We start from the raw sequence: 19,176 nt of genomic DNA on the forward strand, positions 1-19,176 counted from the left end.
TTATTAATTATATCCCCTTCCATAATTTTTTTAAAAATCTTATTAAGTCTCTCAAATTTTCAAAAATTTTAGTTAGACCCTAATATTTAGGGAGAGGGGGAAATGTAAACTAAACCCTTTAAATTTTTTAAAATTTTATGATGATCCCTTAAACTCTATCATCAAATTCAGCTCCCATAAAGGACCTTTAGCATCATCCAAAGAGTCATTGTAATCTAATCAAATCCGAATTCAAATAAAAACTAAATTTAAAAAAAAATGATTAAAATTTTATTTTACTTTATCAGAAATTATTTTTATATTAATATTTATTTTTGTTATATTGTAACGTAGTACGCCTATAACAATCATAACAACATGACAAAATCCTTGAATATAACATCATGCTTTTGCACGTTAATTAATTTGACTAAAATGAAACAAGAAGTGGCTATTTCATGATTGTCTGTCGACAGACGTGTCCACTTTATTAAATGAGGATAAACTACGTCATAGGTCCATTAATTATTATTGTGATTATAAAAGAGTCACTTAAATTTAAAACGTTATAAACAGGTCATTCAGTTAATTAGTTGTTATAAAAAAAGTTATTCTATTATTAAAATGAATCAGATACTAACTTTTTAGTAATAATTAGATTATTGGTATAGTGCACAAATAGTCTTCTGATTATAGAATGTTGCTTTATTGAGTTTTATAATTATTAAAAGTTATAAAATGATCGCCGATTCAGTGGCTAGTAGGGGCCATGCCTCCTAAAATTTTTAAAAATATAACTTAGACTATTTAAATTTTCAAAAAAATTAATTTGGCCCCCAAATTTTTTTTAAAAATCCATATTAAAATTTAATTTTTTAATATTCTTAATTAAATCCCCACCCATAAATTTTTTAAAAAAATCTTATTAAGCCTCTCAAATTTTCAAAAATTTTAGTTATGCCCTAATATTTTTGGAAAAAAACTATAAATTAAACCCTTCAAAAATTTTGAAAATTTTAATTTCAACATCAAAATATTTTAAAGTTTTAAGTTGGCCCTCCAAACTTTTTCACCAAGTTCCGCCACTATCCTGACTATAAGATTTTTTTTTGTTGAGTCCCGACTATTAAATATTATAAAATGATTACCCAACTATTCAAATGTTTCAAAATTATCCTTTTCCATTTAAACAATGACGCTCGTCTCATGAGCTGGACGTTAATCCGTTAACCAAGATAAGATAAATTTATATATTAATGATGTATATTGGCAACACTGTTACTTTTGAGCACCACCTCGACAAACATAATGTAAATGGAGAATCGGCCCACAAAATACAATTAAAATGATTCTAGGATCAAACTATGTCATATCTCAGTGAACAATTTAACGACCACCTCAAACGATTGCCAAATTTTTATGAAAAATGATGAGTTTGGAGTATATGAATAGTTGAGTGACCATTTTGTAACTTTTAATAGTCAGAGAATTTAATAAAACAACACCCTATAGTTGGGAGGATTATTTTATAATTTTTAATAGTTCGAGAACTCAATAAAACAACACCTTATAGTTGGAGGACCATTTGTGTACTTTGTCCTAGATTATTTTATTTATCAATTATAACAATCAGAATACTTAGTTGATCGATTATTACAATCAAGATAGCCAACTATAACTACAAAATTAATATATGCTACACGAACACAGTCCTAACGTATTAGTAATAATTAGTCCATTGAATGATCCATTTATAATTTCTGAAATTTAGGGACTCGTTTGTAATTTTATTAATAATTGAATGCATTGTGGTGCAATTTACCCATCTATTTATTGACTAACAAAAAAGTTTTTTTTTGAGGTAAACAAGTTTAGTACCTAAACTATTAATGTTTGATCAGTTCTAGTACCTAAACTTTCAAAAAAAAAATCATTCATAATGTTTAGTTTTTGTTTCATTTTAATACTCTCACTGTTAAAAACTTAACGTGTTTAGTACTCAAACTATCAGTTTTGATCCATTTTAGTACCTACGCTTTCATTTCTTTTTGAAAATTTAATGTTAAATTTTGAACGGAATATTAAAATAAAATAAAAACTAAATTTTAGCTATGGTTTTGAATAAATTGAAAGTTTAGGTACCAAAATAGACAAAAAATGATAGTTTAGATACTAAACACATAGTTTACCCCTTTTTTCTTTCAATTTCTTCCAAGAATTTTGGCTTTATTTATATGTTTTATATTTGAAAGATGCGGAGAGTTTACATTTCAGAATGGTACTGTTATGGCTGCTGAAACGATCCCCACTTGTGTTGCCATATTTTTTGAGTGCTACTTGAACATGCATTTTGTTAAAATAAATTAAATAATCACGATTCGAATCATGAACAGAGATGAAAACAATATCGAATTTAAAAATATTTTTGAAGATGAGTACGTATATATTATTAACATAAAATTTTTATATATGAGTGGATACACAATATGCATTCGTCATTGGATGGTAACGAGACGGAGAGAACTTTTGTTTCTCGGACTTAGGTTTAGCATAATAGAGATGTATTTCGAATTTTAGTTTAACATAATTTATTATGATCCAAATTTAATCTCTTAAATAAATGGTATACTCGACCCAACATAACACTTAAAATTTTAACCAAAAAAACCAAAATAAATTGTATACAAATAATTAAAATTTTAAAAATGGTATTTTAGTCAATATATCATTGCATGACGAGACAAATTTCACCTAGATTTGAATCATTGAGACCCAAATTATTTTTAAAAATGGTATAGTCTATTAATTTAGTCTTGATTTAAAGCAATTTAATAAATTTAACCATTCATTTAAAAAAAATCGTCATTTTAATCTTTGTTCTTCTCATAAATTACTTGTTCTTCTCCCAAAAATATTATATTACATTTCGAATATAATAACTATTTAACAATAACTTGTTGCTGATTTATGGCAGAACGTTGTTATTCAACTACTACTTCGATCCAGTGACCTCACTTGATTTGATAATATTATAAAAATTAAATCAATAAAAATTTTAAATATAAAAAATAAATTTTAATTCAATTGATACTATTAATATTATTATAACATTTGAAAGATTATAAATTCGAATGGAAAGAAATTTAGTTCAAAATGTCGTATCAAAAACATGTTATGTGTAAGTAACTTTATATTACTTAAGTAATGTCTCGAGTTCTACTCTTTATATATGTAAAAAATTTCAATTGAGAGATTCAATCATTAAAATTAAATATGTGACTAAATCGTCCCAGATTAATTAAGACAAATACTTAGAACCAAAAAGAAAAAAAAAACATGTTCCATGAAAGTAATTTGTTAGTCAATATATTCTTTTGAGACATGAATAAATAAAAATCCAGCTATGGCAGCACTCAATTATAAACCCTAGAAAGATGCAGCCAAAAGTAGGGGGAAAAGGAATAATTCTGCATGTGGGGGAGGGCTACCTCTTTGAATTAATTTATCTTTTTTATATTTCCACTTTTGAATTGTCAATCGACTTAATTCCACGACAAATTATTGACGAGTGATGATGGTCATGATTATGACAATGACTTGGCAGTCTTCATCTATTTCACTTTTGTCATTTTTTTATTTTTTTTATCAAAAAGTTAATTTATTAATTTCCACTACAAATAAATAAAAAGAAGGAATAGGAGAAGTTATGGTAGTTTTGTTGTACGATAGTCTCAATATACGACTAAAAAATTTTTTGTTGGAAATATTAATATTTTTTAATATTTTCGGTAAAATTTTACTTGAAACATTAAATTTTTACCGGAAATGTTAATTTCGCTATATAGTTTTCGGTAAAAAAATAACATTTTAGGTATCGCCTAATATTAACATTTATTGTAAAAAAAAAATATTTTATGTAATGTTTTACCGAAAATATTAAACATTTTAAGTAAAAAATAATGTTTTAAGGTAAAGTTTTATCGAAAATATTAGAAAAATATTAATATTTCTGATAGCGTCTTTGTTCATAATTTTCTTTTAGAAGGTAAAGTGCACCAATGTGCTCCAGTAAAATTTATTTATATTTAAATTTAATAAAAAATGTTATTATATATTTATTATAAAATTTTATATAAATTAATCGACCAATAAATTATATGTAAATAATTAAAAAAATATTTGGATAGATTATGTGTTTAGTATTTAAACTATCAGTTTTGCTCTATTTTAGTATTCAAATTTTAATTTTTCAAAATTATATCTAACATTTAGTTTTGTTTGTTAAAAACTTAGTGAAACCCTTGCAACTTGACACTTTTTTAAAGGTATATTATATCATTTATTACTTAACTATCTTTTCACTCTTATTTTGGTCATTTAAGTTTAATTTTTTTAATTTAATTACTTAACTTTTAAATTATTCTTAATTTAATCACTTTAACTTTCAAATTTAATTTTTTTATTTTAATTATGTATTAATAAAATAATAAAAATTATCATGTCACAAAATATTATTTAATAAAATATTAGATTGATTAAAACATGAGCAATTTAAAAGTTGAGTTTTTAAATTAAAAAATGTAAACTTTGATGACCAAATGGGAGTGAAAATAGTTAAGGGATTAACAATGTAATTTAACCAAAAAAGTCACGTTAGTTAAATTTTTAACGATGAGATGCTAAAATAGAACAAAAACTAAACATTACGATTTTGGAAAAAGTAAAAGTTTAGGTACTAAAACAAACAAAAACTGATAGAAGTACTAAATAAGTGTATTTCAAAAAAAGTACTAAATGTGTGGTTTACAAAAATATTTATATTGCCTAATACCTATATTAAGAGGGATATGATTTCATGATTGAATTAATTCGTATAAACAGCTAAAATGATGAGTGAAAGGCTGTTGATGCAAAGCATTGGCATTGGGACATAAATATATTCCTTTATTGTCAACAACACTCGTAGTGCACATAGAACAACAAATTATCCACCAAACAGCAAATACACATGCGAACAATAAATAGAAAAACTAATAAATTAAAAGAACAAAACACCCTCACTTTCTTCTTACGCAACTACGATAAATTAAGAGCAGGTGGAACAGTGCTACCAAAGAAGTGGAAGTTATCTGTAGGCCTGAGTTATCAAAACTGTATCTCCCAAATGCAGTGCTTAGACCCTTATTCCATGGACTTGAAAAGGAACTGTTTTGCTGTCCAAAACTCCACTCCTCGGAACCTGCCTTTATTCTTCCTGTGAAACTAGAACCTGGAATTTTGATGTTGTAAATGAATTAGGATATGGAATGGTTTATGATTAATTATTTGGTTTAATTGAAATGTTACTTACATGAACGATGTGCAGTTGATCTTTCCGGATCTAGTAGGGGATTGGTGGTGGTGGAGAAGCATAAATGTAGACCGGAGGTGGAGGTGATTTCACTGGTGGGGGAGGTGAGTGGTAGTAGTATGGAGGAGGGGGCGAGGGAGATGGTGGTGGGGGAGATTTGTAGTGGTATGGGGGAGGGGGAGATGGTGATGGTGGAGGAGGGGAGTTGTAGTGGTATGTAGGTGCTGGAGCCTTCACCGGAAAACAATTGAATGCATTGTGGTCCATTTATAATTTCTGAAATTTAGGGACTCGTCTGTAATTTTATTAATAATTGAATGCATTGTGGTGCAATTTACCCATCTATTTATTGACTAACAAAAAAGTATTTTTTTTTTGAGGTAAACAAGTTTAGTACCTAAACTATTAATGTTTGATCAGTTCTAGTACCTAAACTTTCAAAAAAAAATTAAAATCATTCATAATGTTTAGTTTTTGTTTCATTTTAATACTCTCACTGTTAAAAACTTAACGTATTTAGTACTCAAACTATCAGTTTTGATCCATTTTAGTACCTACGCTTTCATTTCTTTTTTAAAATTTAATGTTAAATTTTGAACGGAATATTAAAATGAAATAAAAACTAAATTTTAGCTATGGTTTTGAATAAATTGAAAGTTTAGATACCAAAATAGACCCAAAAAAATGATAGTTTAGGTACTAAACACATAATTTTCCCCTTTTTTCTTTCAATTTCTTCCAAGAATTTTGGCTTTATTTATATGTTTTATATTTGAATGATGCGGAGAGTTTACATTTCAGAATGGTACTGTTATGGCTGCTGAAACGATCCCCACTTGTGTTGCCATATTTTTTGAGACAAAACAAAAGAACAAAAGATGTCGCGTTCTTATCCCATATTTATAATGAACGAATTGTTCTTTTGGACTACAACTTGTTTGAGTGCTACTTGAACATGCATTTTGTTAAAATAAATTAAATAATCACGATTCGAATCATGAACGAGATGAAAACAATATCGAATTTAAAAATATTTTTGAAGATGAGTACGTATATATTATTAACATAAAATTTTTATATATGAGTGGATACACAATATGCATTCGTCATTGAATGGTAATGAGACGGAGAGAACTTTTGTTTCTCGGACTTAGGTTTAGCATAATAGAGATGTATTTCGAATTTTAGTTTAACATAATTTATTATGATCCAAATTTAATCTCTTAAATAAATGGTATACTCGACCCAACATAACACTTAAAATTTTAACCAAAAAAACCAAAATAAATTGTATACAAATAATTAAAATTTTAAAAATGGTATTTTAGTCAATATATCATTGCATGACGAGACAAATTTCACCTAAATTTGAATCATTGAGACCCAAATTATTTTTTAAAATGGTATAACCTATTAATTTAGTCTTGATTTAAAACAATTTAATAAATTTAACCATTCAATTTTAAAAAAAAAATCGTCATTTTAATCATTGTTCTTCTCATAAATCACTTGTTCTTCTTCCAAAAATATTATATTACTTTTCAAGTATAATAACTATTTAACAATAACTTGTTGCTGATTTATGGCAGAACGCTGTTATTCAACTACTACTTCGATCCAGTGACCTCACTTGATTTGATAATATTATAAAAATTAAATCAATAAAAAATTTAAATATAAAAAATAAATTTTAATTCAATTGATACTATTAATATTATTATAACATTTGAAAGATTATAAATTCGAATGGAAAGAAATTTAGTTCAAAAGGTCATATCAAAAACATGTTATGTGTAATCAGCTTTATATTACTTAAGTAATATCTTCTACTCTTTATATATGTAAAAAAAATCGATTGAGAAATTCAACCACTAAAATTAAATATGTGATTAAATCGTCCCAGATTAATTAAGACAAATACTTAGAACCAAAAAGAAAAAAAACATGTTCCATGTAAGTAATTTGTTAGTCAATATATTCTTTTGAGACATGAATAAATAAAAATCCAGCTATGGCAGCACTCAATTATAAACCCTAGAAAGATGCAGCCAAAAGTAGGGGAAAAAGGAATAATTCTGCATGTGGGGGAGGGCTACCTCTTTGAATTAATTAATCTTTTTTATATTTCCACTTTTGAATTGTCAATCAACTTAATTCCACGACATATTATTGACGAGTGATGATGATCATGATTATGATAATGACTTGGCAGTCTTCATCTATTTTACTTTTGTCATTTCTTTTTTATTTTTTTATCAAAAAGTTAATTTATTAATTTCCACTACAAATAAATAAAAAGAAGGAATAGAAGAAGTTAGGGTAGTTTTGTTGTACAGTAGTCTCAATATACGACTAAAAAAATTTGGTTGAAAATATTAATATTTTTTAATATTTTCGGTAAAATGATACCTAAAACGTTAAATTTTTACCGGAAATGTTAATTTCACTATCTAATTTTCGATAGAAAAAAATAATATTTTAGATAGTGTCTAATATTAACATTTCTAGTAAAAAAAATAATATTTTATGTAGCGCTTTACCGGAAATGTTAAACATTTTAAGTAGCGCCTAATATTAACATTCCGGTAGAAAAAATAATATTTTAAGGTAAGGTTTTATCGAAAATATTAGAAAAATATTAACATTTCCGATAGCGTCTTTGTTTAACCGTATATTAAGGTTGTTGTACCTTAAACATCCTTATATTATATATTTATTATAATATTTTATATAAATTAATCGAACAATAAATTATATGTAAATAATTAAAAAAATATTTGAATAGATTATATGTTTAGTATTTAAACTATCAGTTTTGCTCTATTTTAGTATTCAAATTTTAATTTTTCAAAATTAAATCTAACATTTAATTTTGTTTGTTAAAAACTTAATGAAACCCTTGCAACTTGACACTTTTTTAAAGGTATATTATATCATTTATTACTTAACTATCTTTTTACTCTTATTTTAGCTATTTAAATTTAATTTTTTTAATTTAATTATTTAACTTTTAAATTATTCCTAATTTAATCCCTTTAACTTTCAAATTTAATTTTTTTATTTTTATTATGTATTAATAAAATTATAAAAATTCTCATGTCACAAAATATTATTTAATAAAATATTAGATTGATTAAAACATGAACAATTTAAAAGTTGAATTTTTAAATTAAAAAATGTAAACTTTGATGACCAAAATAGGAGTGAAAATAGTTAAGGGATTAACGATGTAAATTAACCAAAAAAGTCACGTTAGTTAAATTTTTAACGATGAAATATTAAAATGGAACAAAAACTAAACATTACAATTTTGGAAAAAGTAAAAATTTAGGTACTAAAACAAACAACAAAAACTGATAGAAGTACTAAATAAGTGTATTTCAAAAAAAGTACTAAATGTGTGGTTTACACAAAATATTTATATTGCCTAATACCTATATTAAGAGGGATGTGATTTCATGATTGAATTAATTCCTATAAACAGCTAAAATGATGAGTGAAAGGCTGTTGATGCAAAGCATTGGCATTGGGACATAAGTATATTCCTTTATTGTCAACAACACTCGTAGTGCACATAGAACAACAAATTATCCACCAAACAGCAAATACACATGCGAACAATAAATAGAAAAACTAATAAATTAAAAGAACAAAACACCCTCACTTTCTTCTTACGCAACTACGATAAATTAAGAGCAGGTGGAACAGTGCTACCAAAGAAGTGGAAGTTATCTGTAGGCCTGAGTTATCAAAACTGTATCTCCCAAATGCAGTGCTTAGACCCTTATTCCATGGACTTGAAAAGGAACTGTTTTGCTGTCCAAAACTCCACTCCTCGGAACCTGCCTTTATTCTTCCTGTGAAACTAGAACCTGGAATTTTGATGTTGTAAATGAATTAGGATATGGAATGGTTTATGATTAATTATTTGGTTTAATTGAAATGTTACTTACATGAACGATGTGCGGTTGATCTTTCCGGATCTAGTAGGGGATTGGTGGTGGTGGAGAAGCATAAATGTAGACCGGAGGTGGAGGTGATTTCACTGGTGGGGGAGGTGAGTGGTAGTAGTATGGAGGAGGGGGCGAGGGAGATGGTGGTGGGGGAGATTTGTAGTGGTATGGGGGAGGGGGAGATGGTGATGGTGGAGGAGGGGAGTTGTAGTGGTATGTAGGTGCTGGAGCCTTCACCGGAGGTGGGGGTGACTTGTAATAGTATGGTGGGGGTGGTGAAGGAGATGGTGGTGGTGGTGGGGATTTGTAGTGATAAGTTGGTGCTGGAGCTTTTATTGGGGGTGGGGAGACTTGTAGTAGTATGGTGGTGGCGGAGAGTGAACCGGTGGTGGGGGTGATTTGTAGTAGTATGGTGGATGAAGAGATGGCGATGGAGGTGGTGGGGACTTGTAGTAGTATGGGGGTGGAGGTGATGGTGATGGTGGAGGAGGAGAGTTGTAATGGTAGGTAGGTGCCGGAGCCTTTATTGGAGGTGGGGGTGATTTGTAGTAATATGGTGGTGGAGAGTGGACTGGTGGTGGTGGAGACTTGTAGTAGTAGGGTGGTGGTGGAGAGTGAACCGGTGGTGGGGGTGATTTGTAGTAGTATGGTGGAGGTGGAGAGTGGACCGGTGGTGGTGGAGATTTGTAATAATATGGTGGAGGAGATGGCGATGGTGGTGGAGGAGATTTGTAGTAGTATGGGGGTTGTTCTTCGTGTTTTGGTGGTGGGGGTGGGGACTTGTAATAGTATGGTGGAGGTGGAGAATAGACTGGTGGTGGTGGGGATTTGTAGTAGTACGGGGGTTCCTCTTTGTGTTTGGTGGTGGGGGTGGGGACTTGTAGTAGTATGGTGGAGGAGGAGAATGGACTGGTGGTGGTGGTGATTTGTAATAGTATGGTGGAGGTGGAGAGTGGACTGGTGGTGGCGGGGATTTGTAATAGTATGGTGGAGGAGGAGACGGCGATGGTGGGGGAGGAGATTTGTAGTAGTATGGGGGTGTTCTTCGTGTTTTGGTGGTGGAGGTGGGGACTTGTAGTAGGTGGTGGTGGAGAGTGGACCGGTGGTGGTGGAGACTTGTAGTAGTACGGAGGTGGTGGTGACTTGTAAATATATGTGGGGCTTGGTGGTGGTGGAGACTTGTAGTAGTATGGAGGAGGAGGTGGTGACTTGTAAACATATGTGGGACTTGGTGGCGGCGGAGACTTGTAATAGTATGGGGGATTCTCTACATGCTTCGGTGGTGGTGGAGACTTGTAGTAGTATGGAGGAGGAGGTGGTGACTTGTAAACATAGGTGGGTGGTGGTGGTGGTGGTGATTTGTAAACGTATGTGGGAGTTGGTGGTGGTGGGGACTTGTAGTAGTATGGGGGAGGAGGTGGTGACTTGTAAACATAAGCAGGGGTCGGTGGTGGTGGCGACTTGTAAACGTAAGTGGGGCTCGGTGGTGGTGGGGACTTGTAGTAGTATGGGGGGTTCACAACATGCTTTGGTGGTGGTGGAGACTTGTAGTAATATGGTGGAGGAGGTGGTGACTTATAGACATAGGTAGGACTTGGTGGTGGTGGAGATTTGTAAACATAGGTGGGTGTTGGAGGTGGTGGTGACTTATAAACATAAGTAGGAGCCGGTGGAGGTGGTGACTTGTAGACGTAAACCGGTGACGGTGGCGGTGGAGATTTGTAGTAGTACGGAGCCGGAGGCTTCGGTTTCGGTTTCTCGCATCCCTTGTATGGTTTCTTGGGAGCATAAGCAAATGGCTTAGCCTTGAGCACAACCTCGTACTTGTCCTTTGAATAGACCTTGAGCTCGGCACCCTTGTCGCCCTTGTGTAGGCTCGTGGCTATGTTGCATGGTGAACCCTTGGGTGGGGCATGGAGCTTGGCCGTGCAAGCGTCGGCTCCATATTTAGCATAGTCGAACCCAGGAACTGCAACGCTGAATTTGCCATTGATTCTAGTCTTGTCGTAGACAGTGATTTCCTTATCTCCTGCTTTGCATGTCACTTCCACGACAGCACCTGCTCCATGTGCAATAATTGAAACAGTCATTCCTCTTTTGCTTAAAAGTCAATCAAAACATGCTTTTTTAAGTCATTATTCATGTACAGACTATAAGAAACAAAAATATCTTTTTTATATATTTTATATATATTATTGAACATGTTCTATATTTGTGTATGATTAATTTTTATTTTATAATTTAATTTATTTGTAAATAATATATTCTGTGATTCGTTTAATTATTACGTTTGCATCAAATTGTATTAAAATATTCAAAACATCATATCTTAAACCCTACAGTACATTACATTGATAGTTCCATGAAAATTAGAAAGTAAAAATAAAATAAAAATAAGCTAATAAACATGAAAATGTAAGATGAATTAATTTAATAATGCATTAAATTAAGTTTGAATTGTACCTTTGAGATGTTTCTTGTTGTGTGACTTCACTGGATAGGTCCAGTCATAGCATCTGTAGCAGTAAACTTTTCCGATCACCTTGACAATGAGGGGATGGGGGTGCGGGTGCGGGTGGGGGTGAGGTTGAGGGTGAGGATAATAAGGACTTGGTGGTGGTGGAGAATTGTAGTAATAAGGAGGAGATTTCACCGGTGGTGGTGGAGACTTGTAGTAGTATGGGGGCTGCTCTTCGTGCTTCGGTGGTGGTGGTGGAGACTTGTAGTAGTATGGGGGCTGCTCCTCGTGCTTCGGTGGTGGTGGTGGAGACTTGTAGACGTATGGAGGTGGTGGGGATGGTGAAGGTGGTGGTGGAGACTTGTAGTAGTATGGGGGCTGCTCCTCGTGTTTCGGTGGTGGAGGAGGGGACTTGTAGACGTATGGAGGTGGTGGGGATGGGGAAGGTGGTGGAGGAGACTTGTAGTAGTATGGGGGCAGCTCTACATGTTTCGGTGGTGGTGGTGGGGATTTATAGACGTATGGAGGTGGTGGGGATGGTGAAGGTGGTGGTGGAGACTTGTAGTAATACGGGGGCTCCTCGTGTTTCGGTGGTGGTGGTGGAGACTTGTAGACGTATGGAGGTGGTGGGGATGGTGAAGGTGGTGGTGGAGACTTGTAGTAGTACGGGGGCTGCTCCTCATGTTTTGGTGGTGGTGGAGGAGATTTGTAAACGTATGGAGGTGGTGGGGATGGTGAAGGTGGTGGTGGAGACTTGTAATAGTACGGGGGCTGCTCCTCATGTTTTGGTGGTGGTGGAGGAGATTTGTAAACGTATGGAGGTGGTGGGGATGGTGAAGGTGGTGGAGGAGACTTGTAGTAGTATGGGGGTTGCTCCTCGTGTTTAGGTGGTGGTGGTGGAGACTTGTAGACGTAAGGAGGTGGTGGGGATGGTGAAGGTGGTGGAGGAGACTTGTAGTAGTATGGGGGTTGCTCCTCGTGTTTTGGTGGTGGTGGTGGAGATTTGTATATGTATGGAGGTGGTGGGGATGGTGAAGGTGGTGGTGGAGACTTGTAGTAGTACGGGGGCTGCTCCTCGTGTTAGGTGGTGGTGGTGGGAGACTTATACACGTATGGAGGTGGAGGGGATGGTGAAGGTGGTGGTGGAGACTTATAGACGTATGGGGGCTGCTCCTCGTGTTTAGGTGGTGGCGGTGGAGACTTATAAACATACGGAGGAGGTGGTGATGGAGATGGAGGAGGTGGAGACTTGTACTCATAAGGAGGTGGAGGAGAAGGTGATGGTGGTGGTGGAGACTTATACACATAAGGCGGCAGTGGAGAAGGAGAAGGTGGTGGTGGTGATTTGTACTTATAAGGAGGTGGAGGCGAAGAATAAATATAAGGATCAGCAGACACTGAACCTACATTGCCCGCAAGAACAACTACGGCCACAGCCACTAGCATTTGGGGCCAAAATCGGCCCCTCGTCGGGTTGCCCCGCCGAACCATCATAGATGACGACCAAAGAGCACCACCGCCGGTCAAAGTACCAAGATTCTCTCGGAGTTTTCCTGTTTGGAAGAAAAGAAAAAGGGGGAAGGAATTTCGTTCTGGTGGTGTCTACAGAAAATTGCAGAAGCTTGCATGAAATGAAGAGTATATATAATGGAAAAATAGTCGTTGATGGTGTGCTGTCTAAAGAGGGACAAATTCAATTAATTTCAATTATGTTAATATAATAAAGAAACTTGAAAAATCGATCTGAAAACATTATCATTATATAAATATGAAATAATATAATGATAAATATGTACAATATATTTTGATAATTTAAAAAAAAATCAAAATTTCAATTATATTATTATATTTTTTCACTATATTAATTTATATTTTCTCATAACATCTTTAAAATTCGTAAAACTTCAACTCAAAATTAAAAAAAAAAATTGACTTCGATTTACAATTCTCGTCATTCGATATACGTGTAATTGGGATATATTGTCTGTCTCCTCCTACTCCACTTCTCCTCTACCGAGATTTAAATTAAATGTAAATCAAATGTGAAGTTTTTAAAAATAGAGTACATCAAAATTGAGTGATCAAATTGAAACTATTTAAAATATAGTGCCTAAAACAGGAATAAGGTCATATCCACTCTTTCTTCATCCAACGGCTAATTCTATCTTCGCTAGGAGCAGACATGAATCATAAAATAAATTACTTACTCAGATTTTGGTTGATTCGTAAATTTATTTTATTACTTTATATAATTCTAAAATATACAATTTAATTTTAATAAAAACATATTTTATTGGTTAAATATAAATATAAAGTCAAATTGAAATATAAAATTATTTAAATCCAACCCATAACTTAACAACTACTTCTAATATTCCCTTCTCAGTCTTCAACGTGTAATGCTACAAATTATTAACATTAATTTATGTATTTGTATAATAAATTATATATTTTTAAAATATTTTAATTTTAATGAAAAACTTAACGTTAACTTTTGAACGGATACTAAAATAAAAACTAAAATTTTTAGCGATATATTACTAAAATGAAACAAAAACTAAAATTTATATATGATTTTAAAAAAATTGAAAGTTTTAAGTACTAAAACAAATCAAAATTGATCGTTTATATATTAAACGCGTAATTTACCTAAAATAAAACAATCGATTTCCTTTTTCGTGCAAGAAATAATGATTCAAGCTTCCCACACCCCATTGTCCTAAAATCCCGGTTAAATTCGCTATTGATTCCTAAATATATTAATATTAATATTCTCATTCATGAATTTGTTAGAAAATATTTTTTAATAACCACATTGACTAATTATTGTAATATCATTTACATGCAAATATTTTCAGACATCAAGATATTTTTATATTTTAAAATAATCATCATTAATGTCGGTAATTAAACAAAGGAGGTTTTGAAAGACTAAACGAATCTCTTTCACGTGGCTCATTGCGATTAATCAAATGGACACATTTAAAGAAGTGAGCGAAAAGTATCGATAGAAGAGACAAATTACTGTACTTTTAGCGACGTTTGACTATTTTACTACCGACGGAAGTGATATCTGTCACTGTAAAAGGTTGATCGATGTTTCTTTGGTCTGTAAGAGAAAATTATTATGTTTAACCATGTAGTTCCAGATCAAATTTCTAATTAAATAGTATATTTTTTATAATTAGGAAACAATTAGGAAGAGTGTGTGTTAAATTATAGATTTATATATATGTAATTTTAGATCGAATTCATCAATAATTACCATAAAGTTGAAGGATCTCAAATGTTTAAATCTTGTCATGTATGAGCCTATTTTATGTTATTCGAATTTAAATTATAATATATATACAAGATTAAGATACAATTACACAATGTAAAATTATTTAATTTTACACGGGTTTAAAATCATTGGACAAGTGAAAATAAATGGTTAAGATTAACTCCTTGTTTTTTTTCCAATAAGTATCTTCTCATTTCCTATCGTTAATCTCAATTGTCTAATTTCACTCATTCATCTATCTTAAATATATTTAAATTAAAAAGTTTTATACTATGTGATCAGATCCTATCTCACATGCATACATACATACATACATACATACATACATACATACATACATACATACATACATACATACATACATACATACATACATACATACATACATACATACATACATACATACATACATACATACATACATACATACATACATACATACATACATACATACATACATACATACATACATACATACATACATACATACATACATACATACATACATACATACATACATACATACATACATACATACATACATACATACATACATACATACATACATACACATACATACATACATACATACATACATACATACATACATACATACATACATACATACATACATACACATACTACATACATACATACATACATACATACATACATACATACATACATACATACATACCTACATACATACATACATACATACATACATACATACATACATACATACATACATACATACATACATACATACATACATACATACATACATACATACATACATACATACATACATACATACATACATACATACATACATACATACATACATACATACATACATACATACATACATACATACATACATACATACATACATACATACATACATACATACATACATACATACATACATACATACATACATACATACATACATACATACATACATACATACATACATACATACATACATACATACATACATACATACATACATACATACATACATACATACATACATACATACATACATACATACATACATACATACATACATACATACATACATACATACTACATACACATACATACATACATACATACATACATACATACATACATACATACATACATACATACATACATACATACATACATACATACATACATACATACATACATACATACATACATACTACATACATACATACATACATACATACATACATACATACATACATACATACATACATACATACATACATACATACATACATACTACATACATACATACATACATACATACATACATACATACATACATACATACATACATACATACATACATACATACATACATACATACATACATACATACATACATACATACATACATACATACATACATACATACATACATACATACTACATACATACATACATACATACATACATACATACATACATACATACATACATACATACATACATACATACATACATACATACATACATACATACATACATACATACATACATACATACATACATACATACATACATACATACATACATACATACATACATACATACATACATACATACATACATACATACATACATACATACATACATACATACATACATACATACATACATACATACATACATACATACATACATACATACATACATACATACATACATACATACATACATACATACATACATACATACATACATACATACATACATACATACATACATACATACATACATACATACATACATACATACATACATACATACATACATACATACATACATACATACATACATACATACATACATACATACATACATACATACATACATACATACATACATACATACATACATACATACATACATACATACATACATACATACATACATACATATACATACATACATACATACATACATACATACATACATACATACATACATACATACATACATACATACATACATACATACATACATACATACATACATACATACATACATACATACACACGATTAGGATACATTTACATTGTTTAAATAATTTTTTTAGTTTCACACTCTTTTAATATCTTTGGACGAGAAAAATCAAAGGCTAAGATTAACTCATTGTTTTTCTTCTTCAGTTAATATCTTTTCATTTTCTATTATTAATCTCAGCTTTTAATTTCCCTTCATCCAACTATCCTAAAAAAATATAAAACTTATTAGTTTTATACAGTATAAACGGATGCAACAAAAAAATATTGTATTGGAACTATTGTATCCTCCCAAAAAAATTCATTAAACTAAATAGTGCATGGGTGGAACTAGACAGGGATCAACTGGAGTCTTGGTCCCTGTCAATTATTTCTTAATATTAATTAATACTGAGAATTTTATTAAAAAAGAAAAGAAAAATAAGTTCTACTAGGCTTCTCAATTGAAAAAAAAAATTATATTTCTAAGAAATACAAAAATATTTTGACTTCCTAATAAATTTATGATTTCGCCCCTGATAACGTGTCACATGAAGCTATAATGCTCTAGTGGGTTGGGTATCGATTCAAGTCTCTACTCGTGTAAAGTAAGAATCGATACTGATCCCATTTTTTATAAGTCTATCTGAATTTATTTTATTGTAAGTTTAGATTTATTTTATTTTCAAATTCAATTATGTGTATTGTTTGATTTATAATTGAATTTAATATTTATAAATATATATTTTTCTTAGTTTACGAATTTCCTAACAGAATCTTAATGAGGAATAAATAAAAGATGTGAAGTGATGAAGCGAAGGGGAAAATTGAATGAAAAACAAAATCTTAACAGAATTCAAATGTCATTATGGCATGCATGTGACAGATGGTGGGATCAATGTTAACTGATTTGTTGAAATTTATTTTTCAATAATATCACTTTAATTAAAGTGGAATATATTATTTATTAAAATATGTTTGATGACACGAAAGAATGATATAAAATTTTACATAAATTTTTAAAAATTTATATTAGAAATTTTAAAAATATAAAATTATAAAATTTCAATAGATGTAAAATTATGTTATTGATAAAATAAAAAATATAATTAAATTAAATATTTTTTTGTTAACTTTGGATAAGTATAAGACAATATATGTTCATAAATAACTCTTCACTATTTGACATTGAGCACTCACACCCCTAACATTTCTGATGTTCGAACCGATACCTCAAAGAATAACAATAATTCGTGCTATATATAAAAATTTATAAATTTCATAGGATGTGACCATCCCAATCAATTTTGAGGAACTATATTACATTCAAGTAACGTGTAAACTACTAATTTAATGATAAATTGAAAGTGGTCCTTTGATGACTTCAACATGAATAGTTGTTAAATTTAAAAATAATATTTCCTTTTATTTTGCCTCTTAGTTGCTCTATGATTCCCACATTATAAGGATTGAAAATGACATTTCCCCAACCATCCCTTTTTTTTCGTATATAGTGTTTAAATTTCTTTTCCTATTATACCTAAATTATTGACATATAACGTTTTATATATGTTTTACAATTTATATTTATAAAATTTCTCTCGATAATAGAATTTATTGAATAGTCTCAATCGTAAAAAAAAGAAGTATTCTTTTTTCTATAAATTATGATTTTAATCAACCTCATTATATAGGTTGTGCATAAATTATCAATGAGTAAAATAATTTTGAACATATATTACCTTGTGTCAGTATACATCGTGAAATAGATAGATAAAAATATAAGATATTGTTACACAATGTAAAATTCTTTTAGTTTTGCACAGATTTAAGACCGTTGGATGAGTGAAAATAGATGGTTGAGATTGGCTCCTTGTTTTTTTTCTTCTTCTAGTGAATATCTTCTCATTTCCTACTGTTAATCTCAACAATCTATTTTCACTAATCCAACGGTCTTAAATATGTGTAAAACTAAACTAATTTTACATCGTGTAACATGATTATCCCATATATATATATATATATATAGAGAGAGGGGCAGAGACAACTAAAATCCACCTTCTTACACTCCAAAATAGACTTTTCAATGGTTCTTCTTTACACGGCATTGAGGTTCTACAAGGGAAAGATTC

General features: G+C 30.6%; 1 protein-coding gene across 16 annotated transcripts; it reads right to left on the reverse strand.

Annotated features, from left to right (window-relative positions):
- Window positions 1-2,653: 2,653 nt before the first annotated feature.
- Window positions 2,654-13,347, reverse strand: LOC120115134 (extensin-1-like). 16 transcript variants are annotated; one of them, XM_039135905.1, is made up of 9 exons: window positions 12,948-13,347; window positions 11,746-12,797; window positions 10,998-11,341; window positions 10,558-10,637; window positions 10,252-10,509; window positions 9,514-9,560; window positions 5,330-5,560; window positions 5,032-5,248; window positions 2,654-2,678 (listed from the first exon to the last, which is right to left on the reverse strand). In XM_039135905.1, the coding sequence occupies exons 1-8, from the start codon at window positions 13,232-13,234 to the stop codon at window positions 5,037-5,039; spliced, it is 2,511 nt and encodes an 836-aa protein (XP_038991836.1). In that variant the 5' UTR covers window positions 13,235-13,347; the 3' UTR covers window positions 2,654-2,678; window positions 5,032-5,036. The 16 variants fall into 16 exon arrangements, with proteins under 16 accessions (XP_038991836.1, XP_038991831.1, XP_038991845.1 ...); XM_039135913.1 differs by lacking the exons at window positions 2,654-2,678; window positions 5,032-5,248; window positions 5,330-5,560 and adding an exon at window positions 9,188-9,201 and having other exon boundaries at window positions 9,283-9,560; window positions 10,252-10,269; window positions 10,317-10,354; window positions 10,462-10,509; XM_039135900.1 differs by lacking the exon at window positions 2,654-2,678 and having other exon boundaries at window positions 5,235-5,248; window positions 9,514-10,062; window positions 10,161-10,509.
- Between the last annotated feature and the right edge of the window lie 5,829 nt (window positions 13,348-19,176).

This window comes from Hibiscus syriacus, unplaced genomic scaffold (assembly GCF_006381635.1).
Source record: "Hibiscus syriacus cultivar Baekdansim isolate YM2019G1 unplaced genomic scaffold, ASM638163v2 tig00110258_pilon, whole genome shotgun sequence".
Classification (NCBI taxonomy): Eukaryota; Viridiplantae; Streptophyta; class Magnoliopsida; order Malvales; family Malvaceae; genus Hibiscus; species Hibiscus syriacus.

What these genes read in the sequence shown, in the direction of transcription:
- LOC120115134 (XM_039135900.1), bottom strand. Translation starts at nt 13,234, where the DNA reads ATGATGGTTCGGCGGGGCAACCCGACGAGGGGCCGATTTTGGCCCCAA. An exon ending in CTCCGTACTACTACAAATCT is followed by an intron (nt 10,638 to 10,997) that starts CCACCGCCACCG and finishes GTTTACAAATCA; the next exon opens with CCACCACCACCACCACCCAC. An exon ending in CCTCCACCATACTACTACAA is followed by an intron (nt 10,063 to 10,160) that starts GTCCCCACCCCC and finishes ATACTATTACAA; the next exon opens with GTCCCCACCCCCACCACCAA.